Genomic DNA, 22606 nt, shown 5'->3' with positions numbered 1-22606 from the left:
TGAGCCAAATCATCAGTTGGTGTAAGTCAACATAGCTCCACTGTGACACCAAACTGCAGATGTGGCTCTATGCATCTTCCTGGTGACCTCCTGCTACATTCATTGACAGTATCAGGGGGTAGCCGTGTTAGTCTGCATCCACAAAAACAACGAGGAGTCCAGTGGCACCTTAAAGACTAACATTTATTTGGGCATAAGCTTTCGTGGGTAAAAAAAAACCCTTCTTCAGATGCATGGAGTGAAAATTACAGACACAGGCACAAATATATATTGGCACATGAAGAGAAGGGAGTTACCTTACATGTGGAGAACCAATGTTGAAGGCCAATTCAGTCAGGGTAGATGTGATCCACTCCCAATAATGGATGAGGAGGGGTCAATACCAAGAGAGGGAAAATTGCTTTTGTAGTGAGCCAGCCACTCCCAGTCCTTATTCAAGCCCAAATTGATGGTGTTAAGTTTGCAAATGAATTGTAGCTCTGAAGTTTCTCAGCAGACTGGGAGTGGCTGGCTCACTACAAAAGCAATCTTCCCCTCTCTTGGTATTGACACCTCCTAATCTATTATTGGGAGTGGACCACATCCACCCTGACTGAATTGGCCTTCAACATTGGTTCTTCACTTGTAAGGTAACGCCCTTCTCTTCATGTGCCAATATATATTTGTGCCTGTGTCTGTAATTTTCACTCCATGCATCTGAAGAAGTGATTTTTTTACCCACAAAATCTTATGCCCAAATAAATGTTAGTCTTTAAGGTGCCACCAGACCCCTCATTATTCATTGACAGTGCTAGAAATAACATCTCTCTTCCCCCTCACCCACCCTACCTCCCAAAAAGAGAGGCACCTGAATGGCAGAGTATTGCTGTGTGACCTTATTAAACTTTATTCAGTACAGAATGATTTCTATCACACATACTATAGGTATTTATTCCTCACCAAACTGGGTTTGCTTTTGTACCAGAAATATTCAGTGTTAATTTCTTTACCCTAACCACAGTAGCATACTTTTTCTTGACTGACTAGAGTAAGAATAAGTCAACTATTTATGTGAACTATTTATTGATTCCAGTGTGTCCATGTCTCACATACAGTTATTGCCCTTTTCCTCTGCATTAACTTTGCTTCCTACATTTTTTCTTCCATGAGCAATATAGTTTCATTCTATATTCCTGCTTGTAGCTTATACTAGTGGACAAGAATTGGGCCCAGTATCAATCCTTGTGGCATTCTGTTCATTATTGCCACATTGAACTGTTCCACAATCAAGTCCAAGGTGTTAGATAGCCAAGCTAGTTCCTTTACTTGTTCTAATAGATTATGTATGTTTCAATGAGGTAGTCATGTAAATTTGAGGTTAGAAAGCTTGCAATGTAAAGACATCTGAGGAATTCTTCCAATTAGGGTAAAACATTTTCATTGTAATATCTACAGTGGTGGATAGTGGTCAGAAATGGGCCCTTACATACCTGATCATTATGAATGAGGATTGAATACAATTCTATTTGGTAACTTAGCTTGCATGCTTCATTTCTGCTCCTGATTAAATGGTAAAGTATCTCTATTTACAGAGACTACTACCACCAACTTGTCATTTCCAATTTATCTTAATTATATATCTTCTAAATTCCCATTACTCCCTTCCAGTTTTTTTGTCTGCAGCAGTTTTCAGTCAACTGTTGGGTAAAGGCCTCTTCAGAGCTGCAATGCCTTAGACACTGGCTGAATCCAAATGTTGTCACAAAATACTTTATCACAGACAACTTTTCTGTAATTAATCACAACCTGCAAAAGGTTTCTTGGTTATCTTTAAGTGGTTTCCCTTTCCATATTAAATGCACTACTTCATGAACTTTCCAACATATCCCATCATGGGATTTCTACTGATAGAGTCTGAAGTCAACATCCCATATTCTGAATACAACAGTGACAGGTGCTATAGAAAACAGAGGTAAATAGATTAATTTTACTGTCCTAGCAAGGGACTAGATAAATTACCAGGTTAACTCATTTTCAACTAATGTCAAAGCAGGATTTAATCTGTTCATCCCTTAGGATGCTAAATTAATGTTTAAGATTTAAGAAATTTGCTTTAGATCCCCGAAATAACCTCAAAGCACATCAGTTCTCATGCTATAGCAGGCAATGACAGATGGATTTGTAGTCCGATCAGCATTATGCCATCTGGCAAACCCAGCAGGTGCTTTTCTCTCTCCTTCTCCAGTTGTGTACTTTGAAAACAAAACCAGATATAGTTGAGGTAGGTTACAAGGCAGTCAGTTTGATCACAATAAAATCTTTGCTGTAAAAAGGAAACACTATCACCATCTCTCAATATATTTATTATAACTTAGAAAAGTGTCAAGTAAAAGCAGAATGTTTTATGATAATGGTTTAAAACTCATGGCAATCTCGCCTGTCTTTGGGTTAAAATTTATAGCGTACGTGATAGCACTAGGGAGGCCTGTCAGAGTTTCTGATTCAAGTGCAGAACTGAAGAAATAGACAGCTTGCTTGCAGTGGGGATTCCATTTGCAACTGCCCTGTAGAAAAAAAGAAAAAATAGTGCATGACTCCAAGACATTAAGCAGTAATACCCTGATACTCTTAAAAATAAGAGAAAAACAATTCTTGTCACCAGTCCAAACACACAGATCAACATTAACCATTCTCTCACCTTTGATTACATCCCTGTCAACTCTTACAGGAGTGATATATTATCCATTTCCCCCACTGCAACATTTTGTATTGCACAATGCAATGTGAAAAAGAAAACAATCTGGTCACAGCACACTTAGGGTGCGATGAAGTTAGTGAATATTTATTGTTCTTTCCCCTCAAATGTTTTGCTTTTACTGAATTAGGCAGAGCAAGAAGAATTAATCATAACTTCAAACTACAGATGGGTCTGAGCTGTGAATTTTAGCTCCAGAACTACAGGAGTGTTTGGATTTGGTTCAGACCTCTCTGTTTTAACTACTTTTTTCACATCTAAATAGACAATTCTACTTACATAGTACTACAATGAAGTGTAGTGAACAACTAAATCTAATAAAAAGCAGCACCAAGTAAGAGAGAACCAAGACTGTGTGTCCAGGAGAGGTGGGTATTTCACTGTTGTAAGTCTATAAACCTTTTCCTTCCTCTCAAAGAATACAGGTTAAATGAAATTAAGAAAATACCTTTTCATCTGAAATCTGCACAAGTCCTGTGCTCACTGAGATATCAGCAGTCAGATGATATTCCATCCATAGAACTGCTCCATGGCTCTTCCCAGCCCTGGAAAGAAACAAGTAAACTGATTCTTTTCTGATAACTTTATAGAACACTTGTACCTAAAACAATGTCTCTATTTTTTGTGAACACAGTATTTGTGTTTTATGGTATTCACCCAATCAGTGGCCTGGGGAGGAGCTGAGTAGCTGAATAGGTCAGTCATGGATGCAACGGTATAACCAATTGCTGACCTATAAGTCTGACAAAATGCCGGGAAACTATATTGGAGCAGGCCATGAGTGTGTGTGTTTGGGTCCGTGATAATTAAAAATGCGTTCCAGGTTAGTAGGTAACAAGGCACACATTGACAGGGAATCCTCCTCCTCCTGCCTGGAAGATTGGGTGGGAACGGGTTTCCTCTGCCTTCATACCACATCATTTCCCCCTTTTTTTCTGAATCCTACAGATGCCTTTACCACATCTGCTGTTTCACTTCACCGACCTCCTGCTCCACAGAGCTTGGCTGGAAGAGATAAATACAGGACCAAGTCTGCATTCTATTTTCCACCGAGCCCCCTAGTGCCTCAGGGGCAATCTCTGGCAGTATGGCTACACAAATCATGCTGCCAGAGAACACAGCTGGTGCTGAAGCACAGGGAACGCGCACGGAACACAAACAGATGAGTCTGGCCTCTCATGGATCTCCATGATCCACAAATAACTCCCAAGTACCTGCCAGCTTTGGGGGAAGACTTTACGATCTATTCTGTAAGGTGGGGACAAACCTCATCCTTGCAATAAAATGAGAATTCCTCTCCTATCAGGGGATCCTCGGAGTCTTCTCTACCTGAGCTCCGTCCTGTGAGTTTTACCACAAGAAGGTATATCTGGGCCACATAAGTACCCATAAAGTGTGTATCACACAGAGAAAGCCAAGTTACAGACATTTATGTTAGCATGACAGTTTTGCCTTTAAATTTGAAGAATAGAAGTCCTGAAGTAATGGAAGTTCAAACCAAGTTTTCTTACAAGTTTTTTGCACTAGTTACACAGTATTTCAGAATTATAGCCTACATTGCAGAACTATTTGAAGTTACTTCAATTTTAGAGACATGTGGCTATGAAAAGCCAGTTGGAATTATCTCAAAATACACGCTGCATATAATATTTATGTAAATGTGAACTAGCTACCTACAAAAATTGATAATTACAGCAAAGAATGTTATATACTTACAGCTAGTAAAATGAAACCACCATAATTTGGAAGATAAACTATGTGTTGGTTCAGAAAGAACTGATCAACCACAGAAGAGATGGTTATATTTGGAAAGGGGAAATAAACACCCAGATCTTGGTCTGGTTGACCTAACCTATAAATTAATTCAATCAAACGGTTAATATTTAACTCATGGTAACATACTCTATACCCGTTTGCTCACATCCTCCTCCTTAATAACAGTGCTATTTTTAAAATACAAGTCCCTTTTCCAAGAAATGATGTACCTCTAATCTCTGTCCCAATTCTCTTTTACTTCAGCTGACAACTGACAGATCGCTACCCATGAAGGTAGGTAAAGCCTGGGTTTGAGGGTAGGCAGCAAGAAGTTACAGTGGGTGTAGTTCTGAGTTTCTGTGGCTTCTGCAACTTCGGGTCACATGTTTAATACTTACCTGTTACCTGTAGTAATGTATAAAGCGTTTGAGTGCAAGCAAAGGAAAAACTCATTATGCTTTTCTTAGACAATAATTCTCACCTTAACAGATTTACAGAGCCATCTGTGCTGAGAGTTTGTTGTGGTACAGTCAGTCTGAAGTCAAATGTCATAACCTCTTGGGGGTCAGACAGTGATTTGCAAGGGTATTCCCACAATGGGTGAGGCTCTGCCTCTTTGGACTCCCTAAAATTCAGAGAATTCTGAGGAAAGAGAAAAAGCCTGGTAAAGACAATCACGTTTGCATCTGAAAAGCACACTCCTTAATCAGTTATGCTGGGTATAATGTATGATGTGGTTTGTGTGCCTCCTAGCTAGACTACAACAACATAGATAAGCATGAAGACATCAGCCCTTCGAAGATTCCAGCTAGTATACAGAACGCTGCATAAGTCTCATCAGCAACACAGAATACTGCAAAAACATCAAACCTGTTCTTCCTTCTCTAGACTTGCTTTCCATAGAATATCAAGTTAAGTTTAGGTCTGTCCCTATCTTCAAGGCTCTCAATGGCCTGGCCCAGGTTGTCTAAAAGATCACCTAAAGCTCCAGCATGAGGACTGTGGTCAATAACTCTGGTCCTCAAGCACAACACAACTTCCAATCGTAAGGGTAAAGCTTATTTTATACAGGAAGCAGAGATTTCTGAGCTTTCTTGGGTGCCAGTCTGAGGTTGTGGAACCAGCTCCCATCACAAACCTCATCACTTTCTGTCCCAAAAGCAAGGTACACTTCTTTGACCTGCATTCTCTAGCACTCACATTCCCTAGCAGCATTTCCATAAAATGTAGCATTCCAAGACTCCATTGCACACACAATTCTCCCCTGGGAAGAGGATAAGAGAAAGAATGACCCACACATTGGTTGCCCCGACTTTTTTGTTAACTGTAAAATCTGTATTAGAAGAACCTTCCTTCCTATCCACTATACTTCATAAGAGTATTGCCAAGTTACTTATACATTCATTTAGTTTCATGAAAACTCTGCTCTTGATAGAAAGATAAAGCAACTACTGGGACCTACCTACAGAAACGCTCTCATTTAACAGCTATAGCTCCACAGCAGATGAAGTGTCTCTATAACCGGTCACGTTAGGGAGGTCTTTCAGAAATGCTTGAAAATGACCATACACAATTTTTGCAATAAAGCTGATTAGTCCTCAGGCTTTCCAAGCTCACCTCGTTACTGGTAATGGGACATGCCAGTAAAGTTGGTGTCAAAGGATTAACCACTACTAGCCACGACCGCCAGTAAAGTTGGTGTCAAAGGATTAACCACTACTAGCCACGTCTCATCGCTGGTTCTTGGAAAGCGTCTGAGTCTAAGTAACTGCACTGATTACAAGGGTGTGAGGAAAAGAAGTTAATAAAACTATTGCTAGATGATTTCATTTCCAGCATAAAACGCAATTAACTTTGAGAATACATATTCTAATCCCTATTTTGAATCAACAAAGACTATGTTTTCTGAATGCTTGAAGACAGCAAAACAGCGTTGTCAGATCAAAAAGAAATACAAGGCTAAAAATCAAGAAAGGATTTTTCCCCCCAGGAATTACGTTATGTCTAACTGAGAATACCTCTGACATCACTTTAGGATGAAACAATGTTCGTGTGTCACATGCACAGATGTAAAACACACATTATTCACTCATATCTTCCACTAAATTACAGTTCTTTTTCCTTGTAAAGTTAAAACTTAGCTATAATGTCACATTTTGCCTAAAGACTTTAGATGATCCCTCACTTACCTTAATCATGTCATCCATAATGTGAACATCAAACCCTTCACAGGTACCACATGGGCTTCGAATTCGCCACAAGTCCTAAGGAGGGAAAACAAGTATTCCTTTTAGGGAAGAATTTTAATTGTGAACCAAGCTCTTAACTATATACTGCAGCCAGTTGAAAAAGATAGGAAAAGTATTTTTTTTTTAATGTTTTCAGGCCAGTTGAATCAGGGGATTAATAATGGGACACATCACCTTCAATCTTTAGGTCGTAGGACAGAATACAGATCCCGTTCAGGAGAAACCTAAGGTTTTTACTATCTTAGTTTGTTGGCTTTTGTTAAAGAATTGGTCTCAGTTCAGTTTCCAGAGGACAAATGCCTAAATCACAAGGGGTATCTTTTTGCTGCCTAGACACAAAGGGCATGTAGACTGTTATCCTTTCAGCGGTGGATCCTCCAGGTTGGGAGGCATGCTTATGGTTCAGTGTGGAAACTCTGCATTTCTTCCACCTATGCTGTTCCATCACTGTGGATTAATACGAGACTTCAGTTATCTGGCACTTTTCAATTTAATTTTTTCTTGTAATTCTTACATGAAGACTGACAATTTAAAGTGCTGTAACAGCACTTCACCTCAACCATTAAATTGAAGAAACAAAACCACGTAGACCAGTGGTTTTTAACCTGTGGTCCACAGATCCCTGGGGAACTGCAGACTATGTCTAAGACTTTCAAAGGGGTCCACACCTCCATTCAAAACTTTTTAGGGGTCTGTAAATGAAAAAAGGTTGAAAACCACTGATATAGACACGCAGTTTTCCTAAATGAAAGAACATTTCGAATATGTATTTTAGTTTTATTGTTGTAGCATAGGACTTAATTTTCATTCTTGCTTCCTATTTATTTGCTATTCAGCTATATCCTGATAAGACAAACCAAACTGAGTTTATTGAAGATAACAAAATATGATTAATGTAGAATTTATTTAACCCAAAGTATTCCAGCCTCTGAAATCAACCCACCTATATGCATCTATGAAGTGAACTTTTTTTTCCCTTCAGCTAGATTTTTTCCACTCATGATCAACAGGAAGAAACAAACTTTTCTTAAACCACATGGGCCAAATGCCTGTCACATGAGTATTTTGGTTCATGTTTAATAACCAGAGCTACATTAATGCTAAGGCAACACTAGAATCAAAAGTTGAAGCCACTGAGAACTGGAGGGCTCCACAAGTGAACATTTTTTACTGAGTTTTCTTTTTCTGGCTGTAAAGTTTGTTGCACTATTCCAGTCACAATCATACCAAGATCATCTACAAAATTACCTATTCTAGCTGGTTGAATGCATTTGGACAGACTAAAAAAAAAAATTTTTTTTTGTGGCAGATCTAGTTTCAAAACACTTGCCTGAAAGTTCAGAGCAGCATCTATACATTTCACCCAGTAATAAGTACACCTTAGTACCTATCCTGGACGCACTGTGAGATTACTAAAATCAGGTTTTTAAGGAAATGCATATAGTGTGTAGTAGTGTTCCTAAATGACACTGTCATCTAAAATAAACCAATATATCAATTCTATTTCTACAGCCTGGAATCTGTATTACAATGATTACGAATGATAAGCAATCCTTTTAATACAAGTCAAAATGCTACCATACAGATGAATACAAAATTATCCTGCCCGCATATTCTGCCTTGCCTACTGGAAATCAGGAGGCAAAGAAAGAGGGTATACCGAAGTCAAATATTTTGGACAAGTAGACTAGGGGAGTGAAACAGGTTTCTGGTAAGGTGCACTGGTCCCAAATAACAAGTTGGATGCAGGAAAAGTGTTTTGTTTATGTAGTGGACGTTTGAAGAATTTGGGATTAATGCTCTATGAGAGATTTTTGCATATCCTTAACAGTTTTGTTTCAGAACTAAAAAAAATGCTACTGTCACTAAAGGTATGGGTGTTTTTATAGTTCATTGAACTTTTATCACTGTTCAGAGCATAAAATAATAAAACACTACCTCTAAATGCACATACTAGAAACTTAACAGAGCAGATAATCAAATTGCTCAAAATATGATGTTATAGTCACAAAAATGATAATATTGCCATTGCTTTAAAACAGCGGGTGTGGCAGTTGTGCAATCCTAGAATCATAGAATATCAGGGTTGGAAGGGCCCTCAGGAGGTCATCTAGTCCAACCCCCTGCTCAAAGCAGGACCAATCCCCAGACAGATTTTTGCCCCAAATGGCCCCCTTAAGGATTAAACTCACAACCCTGAGTTTAGCAGGCCAATACTCAAACCAGTGAGCTAGCCCTCCCCAATCCTGCATGCATATCCACAACCATTCCTTCTGATGTAGGCCCTATTGAACGCTTACACAGGATGAAGCTTGAACCCCATCTTGTATCTAATAATATGGGAATGACATTTTGAGAGATGTGGCATTAATCAGATTAGAGTATGGCTCTAAATCATTAAAACCTACATTTCTCAGATATTATGCCTTCGATAAGGCAAGATGCAGTTTGTCAATGGAATAAAAATTATCTTTTGACAATAAATGCAGCATGGTCAAACTAAACCTCTGTTTGTAATTTGCCATACTACTAAGAAACCACAGAACTAGAAGCACAGGTATAGTTCTGAATCTGGTCCCCTAAGACTACATCTTACCCAGCAAAGAAAAAACCCCAGTTACCGAGTGACAGCCAACTCGAGCTCACAGGGTTGTTTCATTGCTGTGTAGACTTCCAGGCTTCAGCTCTGGGACCATCCCACCCCACAGAAAGTCTATACAGCAATGGAACAGACCAGCGAGCCCAAGTCAGCTGGCATTGGCCAGCTGCGGGTTTTCTTTGCTATGCAGACATACCCTCACAGACCAAAAGCTGACCAATTATGGAGCCTTTGTAGTAAATAAATCCTATTGTACTCTCTAGAATCTTGTGTTCTTCAGTCAAAAAATGTACATCTTCCACTCAGGTTGGGAGAAAAAGCATTTAAAATACCTGGGATTAAAATATTCAAAATAGATTTGTGTTTCAGAAGGAAAGGCCGATATATTAAAGCCACCAGCTACAGAATCTTTCATACAAGATGTATAGGCAAGGCTCTAAATGAAGGATGTAGGCATTATTACCTTCTCAAGCAATTACCTGCAGTTTTGCTAGCTTCGCCCTCTCTTCCCCCAATAGATTTCTTTAGAAATCTGAACTGTTTTATGGTTCTTCAAAATGGACATTAGACCACCTTTGCATGCCTGGTGAGTTTATTTTACCCATCATATAGTTCTTTGTACTCTGCATTATGAACATATATCAATATTCCCCTGGATATTTGAACACCACCAACCACTGAAGCCATGAAATTATTGTAAAGCAGCCTTTGTTATGTCATCTGCTTCTTTGCTTATTAATGTCACATTTTCCTGCAGCAGACTCCAAAACCTGATCTCAAAAGTCCTTCCGAGTTGGGGCTCTCTTTCTTTCTTCCTCACCATACTTCTCCCTCCAGTCCATTATAGTTCTTACCATAAGGGTTAAGAATCTTAAAATAATTGTAATTGTAGGCTCAGACAGACACTTGGTGACAAAATCAGATAAAAAAAACTTTAAGATTGGTCTTCAATGGCACAGCGAATGCAGAGATAACTGCCACTAAAATCACCTAACAGAACATTCTGGGAACATGTCAGTGTTCCAGATGAGTTGCTTCTGTACCTCATTCTTTTTCAAATTGAACTTATCTGAAGAAATGCCAAAGTTTCATAATATCCCTAACTAAAATCTGTCTTACAGCATGCATGCTGTGTACTGAAATGTTTCTGAACCTTTAAACATAACACAAATTGGGTACACGGTGCTTTGATGAAAAACGCACACTCAGACAAGCCATTACAGATGTAAGTGTTTAGTCTTCCACAGCATGATTAGCCCTTATCCTACACATCAGATCTAGTACTTCAAAGAGTAGCATTACTTCAGAAACATTGCAAACTGTTCTGTATTCTCAGAGCAGCCTAGACAGGAAGAGTAATAAGGTCCTAGGAACAAAGAACAAACACCCCTGATCATCAAAACAAAGCTGAACAGTCATTTTAGAGGTCCATGTTATCAGATGCTACAGGAAATCTGAAAGCATGAAGACCTCTACAAAACGTGAGTGCTAGTTGCACAAAGTCTTTCCAGAACTCACAAAGAACTTTTACAACTCATTATTATAACAGACAACACATAGTATCAACTGAGGATTTGCCTCATTATTTCTTCAAAGAGGAATGAGGTGGGGGGAATATGCAAGGCTCTGTGAACTGCATATAATTTTGTCATGTTATTACTAGCCTCTCCCTTTCTTGTGGTAGGATTCTATCACTCAGACAGAGGCAGAGTTATTTCCTATGAAGGATTTTACTAGCTATAGTGCTCTCAAAATTTCCCTTCAGCAACAGTTATTGGAAGACAGCAGCTCTTATTGTATCTAATGGGTCAATGAACAGGTAGTATTTCAGTTCAATGGTCATCTATTTACAAGACTGTTGTGCCAATCTTTAGTGGAGGAGCAAACTCACCAGTTTCAGAAAGACTCATTTTATTCCCATTTATTGCTATAAACAGTTAGCTCATCAATGTTTCTGCTCACACCAGGTCTTGTTCACTGAATTTCTACTTTACACAGAAGGTCACAGTTATGCCATGAGCCAGATAAAGACTGTTCTAAATTATGCTGAATGCATCAAAAGCTAGGGTAATTATGAAGCATCTCTAACCAGCCTTCTATCCAATAACCTTTAGTACATTTAAAAGGATTTAGATCAATAAGTGGAACAAATAATTTAGTGCAATTCTCTGGAATGGTGGTGAATTTCCCCCCTTTTATGACATTTGTCTTTTGGGCTTTAGATTGCTCTGGATCTTCTAGGGTTATTCAACAGTGTCAAGTATTAAGAAATGTACGCTTAACCTTTTCTTTAACTGCAGTCATCACTTAGGTTATATTTTATATAAAAACTGATCAAAGAAAGGCCTACAGAACAAATGGTTTCTGCTCTCCATTCATTCATGTTGCAGGAAGAAAAGGCGAAAATCAGCACACTCTCTGAGGGAGGGGAGAAGAACCCCACTACTATCTTTAGCACCATAAGATTTGTTAAATTATAGAGCTTTCTTGTACAATGAAATTTATTCAAAGCAGCTTAAATTTTCATAAGTGACTATGATTGTTGGTGCTTCAGTTTTTGAGTGTTCAACTTGACACATCATACAAGGGTAGGAGCTCATCACTTTGTGAGAATCAGGCCTTTTCAATAAGTCTTGAGCTGGGCATCCAAAAATTAAGGCACTCAAAATCACTAGGAAAATTTAGGCCATGTCTATTTTAAAGCCATGCAGATACAGAATTCTAAACCAAGTAAATATTCTAACATCATGGGTTTCACTGTACATGAAAAAATATCCAAGGAATATTTACAGTATTAGTTGATTACCAAAACAAATTTGCTGCTTGACACACTTTGTTTAATCAAAAACAGACTTATGTTTCCAAAGCAGATAGCTTAGCAATACCAGTCAGGTTACATGGACCTGCCCTTCATGGATTTGTTCTCAGGAAGAAGAGCTAAACATCAAATGGCTGGATATGAAGATGAGTGTACAAGAAGTTTAAGGAGACTATCCTGCTCTAGATATGTATTTAACTGCCACTGCCAGCAAAGGGAGCTGTGCGCGCTTGTGTGTAACGAAGGAAGATATAACCCTAAGTCTGCAATGTTCTACTGTGCAACTTTATTCTTAATGGAAGAAAACTCATTTATCTATTGTTCTGTTTTGTGTGAGTGCAACACATTAATGTTTTGTAATGTTATATTTTATAACACACTATATTTGATATGACACACACTAAACAGCTCTCAACAGCTTGTCTTTCCTCAGGATAAGAAACTTTTTATATGATGGAGACAAAGGCAACACTGATTAATAGCTATGGAAAGATTAAGGATCAATACAGATTATTTACACATACAAAAGGCATTATACATTTTTAATGAACTACAGATGTCTTGTCTGAATGGCTTTTCTACCCTCACTATGAGTGACAGGTAAGTTTGGCTAGAGATGTACAGGGCGGTAAATACACACATGTTGTAAAACAGGGACTAATCCCAGGTCTCCCAAGTCCTAGGTAAGTGCAAAAACCTGGACCATCCTTCCTCTGGTCTACTGTAAAGCAAATCCACATGATGATCATGCATCTCCTCATTTGATCAACTTGAAAAAGAAGTCACTTTTCTCTAAGTTCTTTTAAAAACCTATTGTGGTTACAAGCAACACCTATGATTCCTAAAATAGAAATGGGAGAGGAGCTAGTACATAAGATAATTATTAAGATGTGGTCCATGAGATGAAAAGGTTGAGATTCACCCCTCCACTAGAATGTTGCAAACTTAACATTAAAAATTACTATAAGTTGCTGTAGCTTGCCCAGTCTTATAATTGAAAAGTGTCATTTATAGTTTAACTTACAGTTTTTCAGAACACAGCACTTATTGGCAAAACAATTTTGATTTATTTCCAATAGTTTCTCTTCACTCTACAGATCAATTTAAAAATATTCACACCCTTTAATTGTTAAAAAAAAAAAAAAAAAAACAAAAAAACCCTTCAGTTTCAAAGTGACTGAAAATCTTGGTTTCTGCTGTGCAGAGGGAATGAAAAAAAATTGCAGTGTTTCAGTTGTTGAATTGTCTTTAAAAAATGCAGTCTTCCATTCTGAAGTGCTTTTAACTCTCTGAAGCACAGCTCCTAATGAATGTGTAAAACAGTGTGTGCCACGCAGACTGCTAAAAACTTAATTGGTTCTGCCAATAAAAAATAAGTTCAGGTCAAGATAAGGACTGAAATGACAACACACTACCTTCAATCTGAGATGTCAAATTGCTCTCATTGTGCTCTGTTGTGATGCTGAAAATACAAGGTGCTCAGATATGATAAACCTGAAATGTAAAATACTGTTGAAGAGAGCCAATTTGGTTCAGTTTTGACTATGTAAATATAAACTGCATAATTCCAACCATCTCACCTTGAACTCCACGACCATCATGTAAAGGGAAGCAGACTGTGGCAGGACAGTGACACCATTTGTGAGGTGGGCTGCCACCGCTGTCCTAGCATACAGAAAGTATAGGTTGTGCCATGGTAACAGGCTTGTAGTGAAAAACGGTTCTCCAATGAGGACTGAGACCTTGACGAAAAGGAAAGGCAAAGGCATTTTAAAAAAAGAATAAAGACTCAAATAAGCAAGCAATTTACAGAACTCCTAACTTGTCATATTGCAATGTTAGTACGTAAAGCCATCCAAAAGTGAGGCTCCCTTTTGCTGCTGCATATTCTGTACTGCAGAATAGACAAGTGTATCTGTTTTTTAGAATTCACTGGCAAACAAAGGTATTTTCCTATAATACTAAGTGTGAGGCAAATGTAATTATGATTAGATGTGAAGAGTTTTGTAACTGAATTCTGATAATCTGTAGTATTTGAACTTAAGGATGTGAGCAAGCAACACTTCTAGACAGTCAGTCTTTGACCCTGGGTTCAGGATATTTAACTGTTCCACGTAGAGCTCATCCACATATAAAAGTTGTGCCACTTTGGCTTTAACTTATCCCCTAGTGTGAATGCAGTGCTACTGATACAGATGTGCTAATACAAGTATAGCTTATTCTCATGCAAGTATAATGTACCTTTATACCAGTAGAACTACGGCCTTGCTAGGGGTTGGTTGTACAACTCTTGTGGTTAAAAATAAATCAGCACACTAACCAACAGTTAGTATTACCATAACACCTAGGAGCCCTGCTCATGGATCAAGATCCCATTGTGCTAGATCCTGTACAAACACAGAACAAAGAGCTGGTTCCTGACACAAAGAGCTTAGAACTTGTGTATAAAACACGAGATGATGATGATGAATACTGAGAGGTGGAGAACCACAAGGAAACAATGAGACAATACTGGTCAGCATGAGAGGCAGTGGTCTCAGCACATCAGTCGCTTAACCAGTGTCAAGTTTTTTGTGGTCATCATGGCAAAGGAAAATTTTAAAGGAGGGTTCTGAAGGGGGATGAGGTAGTGTTGCAGGTGTTTACGGGAAGCTCCTTCCAAAAATGAGAGGCAGCGTGGGAGAAAATACAAAGATGCTTGTTTAGAAATGTAACAAGTGAGTGATGGAGGCTAGCATCATGGGCCAATCAGAGGCAGGAGTCAACTTCTCAACAGTGAATAATAGAGGATAGGTAAAGTGGGGATAGGCCATGAAGGGTCTTGAAAATGAAGACAAGTAGCTTAAGTTTGATGCAAAGGACAAGGGGGAACCGGTAGAGGGATATAAAGTGGGCATGGCACGGTGAAAACAACAGGTTAGGAAAATGATCTCTACAGATACATTCTGAAGGGATATGAGTGAAGACCAGGCCTCATTTATTTTCCAGTGGGACAGAATCTGGACTATCTACTCACTGTTACACCACAGACATGAAGAGAATGCACAGACAGCTTTGGCTTTAACAGAATTGATTGGAGCTGTTCTATCCCAATAGAAAGGAAAGGTACTTTTCAGTCTGTTTATTATAAGTGTTTTTAGTGCCAAAACAGGACAAGTATTACTTACCTTTTTATCTTCCAAATCAGAAGCAGTCAGTAATTCAGGACGTTTCTCTATTATTTTAATTTTATCTCCTACATGGTTGGCTTTAAATATCTTAAAGAGAAAAGTAAGTCATTTATACTTTTTCCTTTAGTACAACTTTGAGTGTTTCATATTTTGACTTTAGAATAAGCTACTATTTTAAACAACGTTCTGAAGATGGAAACCACCATCTGGAAGGTAAATTCATAAACCCAAACTATATTAGTGGTTCTTCTCAATGTGAGCGTTCAGTAAACAAATACCAGAATAGGGAAAATACTTTTGAAATATATATAATTTTATTTTAGTTAAGTAATGATACATCTACAGATACCCTGTTTCTGGCATGAGTGATTAAAATTTAAGTAAAAACTATGCCACGCTAGATCAAACCACTGATATATCACATCAGTTATCTGGCCTTTGTCATGGCCTATGCCTGATATTTCACTAAGACAGGAGTCAACAGACAACACTGCACCAGGCTTCAGTAAGTGTTCTGTTTGTGTGGCATATGTTCATGTTGGAGACTTCCTGCTGTTAATAGAAGAATCACTATATGTCTACCGCACTGTTATTTTTATATGTATCTATACATATACACACTTTTGTTTAATGATCAGAATTGTATTTTGTTACCAGAACACTACATCATGGCATCACCATTAGTTTCTCATTTTTAACGTTGGAATCACAGGACTGGAAGGGACCTTGAGAGGTCATCTAGTCCAGTCCCCTGCACAGTATTTCCTAGACCATTCCTGACAGGTGTTTGTCTAACCTGCTCTTAAAAATCTCCAATGATGGAGATTCCACAACCTCCCTAGGCAATTTATTCCAGTGCTTAACCACCCTGACAGGTAGGAAGTTTTTCCTAATGTCCAACCTAAACCTCCTTTGCTGCAATTTAAACCCATTGCTTCTTGTCCTATCCTCAAAGGATAAATGAGAATCCCATACCTGGACACCACCATAGAAAACTATATTTCTTTAACACAGACACTGCAGTCTGGAAACTTTGCAAATGTGAATGGTTTCCTACGTTTTTCACAAAGTCGGAGACTTACATTTCTCAGGATCTGAGTCAGCAAGGAGATACTAGCTAGGGTTAAGAACCATATCAACGCTTCATGCTTTCAGGATTAAATCGATCTCTATTAGTGATTAGGATGAGATCTTCATGTGGGGGCAGATTATCCTCCAACTACCTACTGCAGGGTTTCTTGCACCTTACTTTGAAGCATCTGGTGCTGGCCAATGTCAGAGGCAGGATACTAGACTAAGAGTTGGATCGAATATAGCAATTCCAATGGTCCCAGTGTTAACTGGAGTCACAGGCATAAACCTCAGTACAGAGATGACATTATCCCCAAATTTCTTTTCCTTATAGTGCCTCACAACCTTGAAGAGCTTATGTGAATACTGATAGCTCTTTCCATATATACCACAAACATACTGCAATACATATGAGATGCTACTATACTAGAATAATCTGCTTTATTATTAAAGGAACCTAAGCATCAGATATCAGAGGTCAATAAATCAACTGTATAAATTTTTAGATTTACTGACATCACCTGAATTCTCTTAGCCATAAGAACGGCCATACTGGGTCAGACCAAAGGTCCATCTAGTCCAATATCCTGTCTTCCAACAGTGGCCAATGCAGGTGCCCCAGAGGGAATGAACAGAACAGGTAATCATCAAATGATCCATCCTGTTGCCCATTCCCAGCATCTGGCAAACAGAGGCTAGGGATACCATCCCTGCCCATCCTAGCTAATAGCCATTGATGGATCTATCCTCCATGAATTTATCTAGTTCTTTTTTGAACCCTGTTATAGTCTTGGCCTCCCCAACATCGTCTGGCAAAGAGTTCTACAGGTTGACTATGCGTTAGATCATGGATGAGTACAGAATGCATGGATTAATAGTCCTCCTTATACATCAAAGCCCTTTTCAAAAGTAGATGCTAATAGCCACATTTTACAGAGAAAGTGACTTGCCACGGTCACACAGCAAGCCAGCATCAGAGTTGGGAACAGAAACCCATCTCTCAATTCACTGGACCATACTGCCTCATCTCCTAATGTAGTAGTGCACCCGATTCTGTGAGATGCTGAACACGCTCCACTCCCATTAGAATCAACCAGAATAGAGGGCACTTATCACCTCTAAGGAGGCACTCACCCTTTTGCAGAGCCAAGGACATTAATTGCATACTGTGACCTCAGTAGAGCATTGTGGATATCATGATGAGTCCAATCACCTCACCAGGTGATTCTTTGTGGGTCATCTGACCTCTCACAGCTACAGATGGTCTAGCTCCAAAGTATCAATAATACTGCTGCCAAACACATTATTTGGTTTTGGAGGACAGATTGTTTTTGGAGTGAGGGGGATGGAGGAAAAAGATGGTCAGTTAGACACAGCTTTTGCTCAGTATGTCAGTTTTGTAACACCTGACAATTTTATTCTCACGGTTTCTACAGGAAGGGGACATTTTGAACACTGACTACTAGAAAATCTGAAGGCAAATTCAACAGACTCGAATGACTGATGCTACTTTGGTATATTACACAATTTTTCCAAGGAAGTCTTGTCAAATTGGATGATCAAATATGTTAAAGTGAATTTCATCCCTGGATTGCCGATGCACCCATGACCATCGTTATTTATCTGGCATGCCTTGTGTGCTGGACTTCATGAGACTGTGAAACCTATAGGGAGTCCACTTATTTGTTTAAGTAAAAGGATTAACTACTCACTTTCTCCATGAGACAATGGGATACTGCAGAGTTCTCTACTGTAAACACCTAGAGAGAAAACTGTACAATCAATCACACTGGCTTAATCACTCAAAATGCATTAAAATGACTTCATACCTATTCAGTGTTATGGTTTTGTGGCATGCTCATAAATATCCAAGTGAACTACACATGCTCATTTTTAGCTCATGACAGCAATATATATTTCCCTTTTGTCACATTGTCTCTACATAATACGATTACTGCAGAACTACAAGTTAAACTTTGCTTGCACAGCTGTAAAAGGAACAAAATTTGACTGTAGAACACTGATATTTGTTCTAGTCTTTCCCACAGGAAAATCTATCTTATTTTCTTAAAATTAAATTGCAACAGAATTTCATTAATCCAAACTCTGGTTAATTGCAAATCCAAAAATCCACACTACATAGATTTCAGAATTTGCAGTTTATTGAAACACAGACTACCAAGATTCTGCTACAGTTGGGGTTGGGAAGATCAGATCACACTGCCTGTGGGACAATAGATGTGTCATTATGTCAACTCCTGGTCCCACTCCAGTACTTAATGACCACCTGAAACAGGGGTAGGGCACTTACAACTGGCCATAATGCCAGTGCTCCACCCCCACTGGGTCTCACTCCTTGAGTGTGGCTTAATGGGATCCTACTGTACTAGTTGGAAATACCACCGTAATGCACTACAGCATACACACCTTTTGACTTATGGGCGCCCAGTCTAGACTTAGTCAAAATTTTCCTATATTTGACATCTCATTAGTTCTCATTTTTTCTTCTTTAGACCTTGTTATTAAGTTATAAGCGTTCTCCAAGTCTGGTGCACTTGGGAGATCTTTTCATGTGTTTAAGTATTTCAAAGGAAATGAAGCACATACCCATCCACCTGCCATGCCCAGAGGACAGCTTTACTTCACTTTGCATATCAAATTTGGACGAAATTGCAACCTGAATCCTCCATAGTTATACCACTGCTTCCATTAATAGTCATGACTGAAGAAGACACCCAACTGTACACTTCTACTCCTCAGAAGACCCTTGCTAAAAGCCTCCAGAACTCCAAGATGAGTTTCTCACAAATGGAAGATAGGTGCAGCAGCCACACACCAGCCTGTTGTCAGCCCAGGATGAGTCACAAATGAAGCTATGTGCATAGCTGAATAACACCAGATCATGTGTGTAATTTGGGCTTTGAGAAGTCGTGGAGAATGGTTGCCAACCACTTAACTCACTGAGTAGTGCAGCCATCATTTTTCTGCCAGACAAAAGCAAAATACTTGCATTCGCCTATTGAAGGACTTGTTTTGCCAGAGACCTGTGCCTAAATGGCAAAACAATGTTGAATACTTTCTCTCTCACTGCATCTTTTATGATTGTTAGTTTAGGCATCAATTAGCAATAGCATGCAGCTGTGAGAATGTCTGAGCACCTAGGGCAAACCCAAGTGTTCAATATGTGTTAACTAGAGACACCAAAGTACTACTGAAGAGGGAACATTCCCTTCCTCAATCAGGGGATTACTTTTTAGAGCACAATTTTCAGAAACTACCTTAGAGACTGAAATTAATCACTGTTCATTTTTGGGTCATCATCCTTGCTGTTGATTACAAACAATTTAACTAAGTTAATTTCAACAGTTGCAAGGAAAAGTGCTGGCAATCTGGGTGTTTTGGAATCATGAGCTAGTTAGTTTATTGAAGAGTCACTGGAATAGGCTACCACATGGTTATGCTTAGGCTTGTCACTAAACTAGAACTTAACCTGTCAAAATCTCAGGTACTGTCAAGTAGGGTGATATAGTGGAGACTATATTGTTGTGACTGATTAGGGACTCTGCAGTTTTATTATGCACAGTCTTTTTACACTTACACTGTAGATGTGCATTTCTTAAACACTGCCCAATTATCAACTCTACAGAGCTGCATTATCTATTTTCCTCCACTAATTCACTCTCATACTTACCGATTAGTGAAGGTATTAAAAGCTTAAGTAAAAAAAACCCTTAAAAAAAGGAGTGAGAGAAATGGTTTGGGCCTCAATCCACACACAGGTGAATATCACAAATGGATCATCTAGCAAATAGCATAAGAAACTCATACCTGGGGTGATGAGATGTGCCCAGGAATTACATAACAAGTTCCCAGCTATACAGTCTCAGAGTGAAGTATGTTTTAATTTGAATGACCCTGTCAGAAAATGAAACTAGTGGCATCACAACAGCCCAATTGTGGCTGGGGAGAGGAACTGGGTGAGGGAAGGGGAATGGATGTGCAACATGTAGGTAACATACATAAAATACTTTGAGTACTGGGTGCATCTCACAGTTACACTCACTCCATTTCTCACTAGAGGATAAACCTAATCCCACCCCAGAATAGCATAGGAATGGTAAGCAACAAAAGGAGAAAGTTACCTACTCTTCTTACAGTGAAATGAACATTAACAGCAAGAGGGGTAATTCAGAAAGGAACCAATGAGGAAGCGCAGGACACAGCTGGAGCCTTTGGCTACAGTTTGGGTTATAAGTAACCAAAAAATGGCAGCTGCTCCTGCTGTATAATGTAGAGTTTGGCTGTCACATACAGCTGAAGTTCACCTCCTCTGCTGATCTAGTGGACTGGACCTGAATATTACTAAAAAGCAACACTGAAATGTTCCAAAGGACTGAAAACATCTGTCTAAAAAATAAAGACCAGAAAAACCAACTGGAAGCAGTGAAGCATTATACCTGCTCTGCTCCAAGATACTGAGCCAGCAGAGGAAGCAGGCTGCCGTCACTGATGCAGAGGCAAATACTGTCTTTTTCCAGCACCTGCAGAAAATAAGACAAGTTGTCAGCATTATTCTTATTCCAGATTAAAAAGTTTTCAGATAGAATTTCTACACTTGCTTGTTTGTTGAATCTTAGCCAAAATTTAACACATTCCTCTAAGACGATAGGGATTTGGGGAGCTAAAAACCAAACCAAGAAATATCATCTGCAAGAGTTTTTTCCAAGCAGAAATTCAGAATATAAGATTTTAACAGAGTACCAGCAGTGTTTATATCGCACCCAAAGTAGGTTGCAGAGAACTTACTACTCATCACACATGTACAAAACTCATGTTTTAGTTTCCTCTTGCAGTTACTAAAAGCCTGTCTGTGTCTCTTAGTGACTACTCTCAATAGCAGGGACTCTTTCATAAATAAATTACAGAACTAGAATGGTTTCACATTTATAAGTCTTGTGGATATCTGCAGTTCAAAATAATTTGATACTAGATATTTCATGACTAAGTCTGATTTAGTGTTTCTAGCTCAGACAAAATGCAGTGTGCATTGTGAACAAACCTAGCACATACTCCCTTCGGAAAGGAACATGAACCACCCAGTAGTAATCTATTGGAATGGAAAGATGCACATGGACACCCTGGTGGAGAGAGCAAGAGAGAGAAAGCGTTGATGTCACCATGAGTGGTGGAAGAACCGCACTCACTGTCATCAGAGCCTTGATGTACTGGTTTGTTCGATTCTGATCATTTAGCTCTCCAAAGCGTGGCCTGTTCCAAAGCAGATGAGCCTGACAGCTACAGAGAGGACTCCCAACATAGGCATCTTTTTTGTCCTCTTCATTTCTAAAATAGAATAGGAAAAACCTTGTATGCAGTGTTGTTGTAGCTGTGTCAGTCCCAAGATATTAGAGACATGGTGGGTGAGGTAATACCTTTAACTGGTGAGAGAGACAAGCTTTCAAGCTTATAGCTCTGTGTAAGTTCGAAAGCTTGTCTCTCTCACCAACAGAAGTTGGTCCAATAAAAGGTATTACCTCACCCACCTTGTTTCTCATGAAAAACATTGACTAGAGTATCAAATTATATGCTGTTCCAAATCAGCGAATGTGTGTGTTCTAACCAATGAACATATGAAATACAGATTACAGATGGCAGTTTACTAGACATGCTTTCCTGAGGATTTTTAAATCTGTCTCTGTATTTTTGCATCCAATGTTATCAAGCTTTTAACCGGCCTTCATTTTTAAAAGAATGAGCATTCTACTGACTTCTATGGAAGAGACCAGGTGCTCAGAACTTGTGAAAAAAATCAGGCTCCTAGTTTAGGTGCCTAAATATGGAAAAAGAAGTCTAACTTTAGGCACCTGTTTTTAAAAATCTTGTCCCCTGTTGTCATTATGACTTAAATACTGAGTGAGTTCCTCTATCTTCACGATGAGGTTGATGATCTTGCCAAATTGTGTGGGATTGACATTAGCTGTTTTCATGCTCTCTTCATGATTTACTTGACTTTCTAATCTTATTGTAAGAATTATAAATTATAAGGTCACAGAACAACTGTGATCATCTAGTGTGACCTCCTATATGACAGAGGCCATAGGATTTCTCCGAATTCATTACTGTTTGAATGATTGAGCTACACAGGGTCCTGTTAGGAATTGAGAAGTGTCCAAGGACACTCTTGTTCCTGTTACAGAACACTGAAGACAG

General features: G+C 38.9%; 1 protein-coding gene across 6 annotated transcripts in view; it reads right to left on the bottom strand.

Annotated features, from left to right (window-relative positions):
• Positions 1-2326: 2326 nt before the first annotated feature.
• Positions 2327-22606, bottom strand: part of PRMT7 (protein arginine methyltransferase 7) — a 44791-nt gene continuing 24511 nt past the window's right edge. For 5 of the 6 annotated variants that reach the window (XM_024202232.2, XM_026652717.1, XM_029911767.1 and 2 more), the window contains 9 exons: positions 21601-21739; positions 20854-20937; positions 18109-18156; positions 15323-15412; positions 13736-13897; positions 6679-6753; positions 4971-5131; positions 3183-3279; positions 2327-2543 (listed from right to left, as the gene is read on the bottom strand). In XM_024202232.2, coding sequence (XP_024058000.2) covers positions 2382-2543; positions 3183-3279; positions 4971-5131; positions 6679-6753; positions 13736-13897; positions 15323-15412; positions 18109-18156; positions 20854-20937; positions 21601-21739 — 1018 coding nt within the window. In that variant the 3' untranslated portion in view covers positions 2327-2381. Of the gene's footprint in view, positions 2544-3182; positions 3280-4970; positions 5132-6106; positions 6263-6678; positions 6754-13735; positions 13898-15322; positions 15413-18108; positions 18157-20853; positions 20938-21600; positions 21740-22606 lie in introns of those variants that run through there. The other variant, XR_003899833.1, reaches the window with a different exon arrangement.

This window comes from Terrapene carolina, unplaced genomic scaffold, assembly GCF_002925995.2.
Source record: "Terrapene carolina triunguis isolate 2854851 unplaced genomic scaffold, T_m_triunguis-2.0 Scaffold130, whole genome shotgun sequence".
Taxonomy (NCBI): domain Eukaryota; kingdom Metazoa; phylum Chordata; order Testudines; family Emydidae; genus Terrapene; species Terrapene triunguis.
This window is presented reverse-complemented; position numbering and strand designations above follow the sequence as displayed.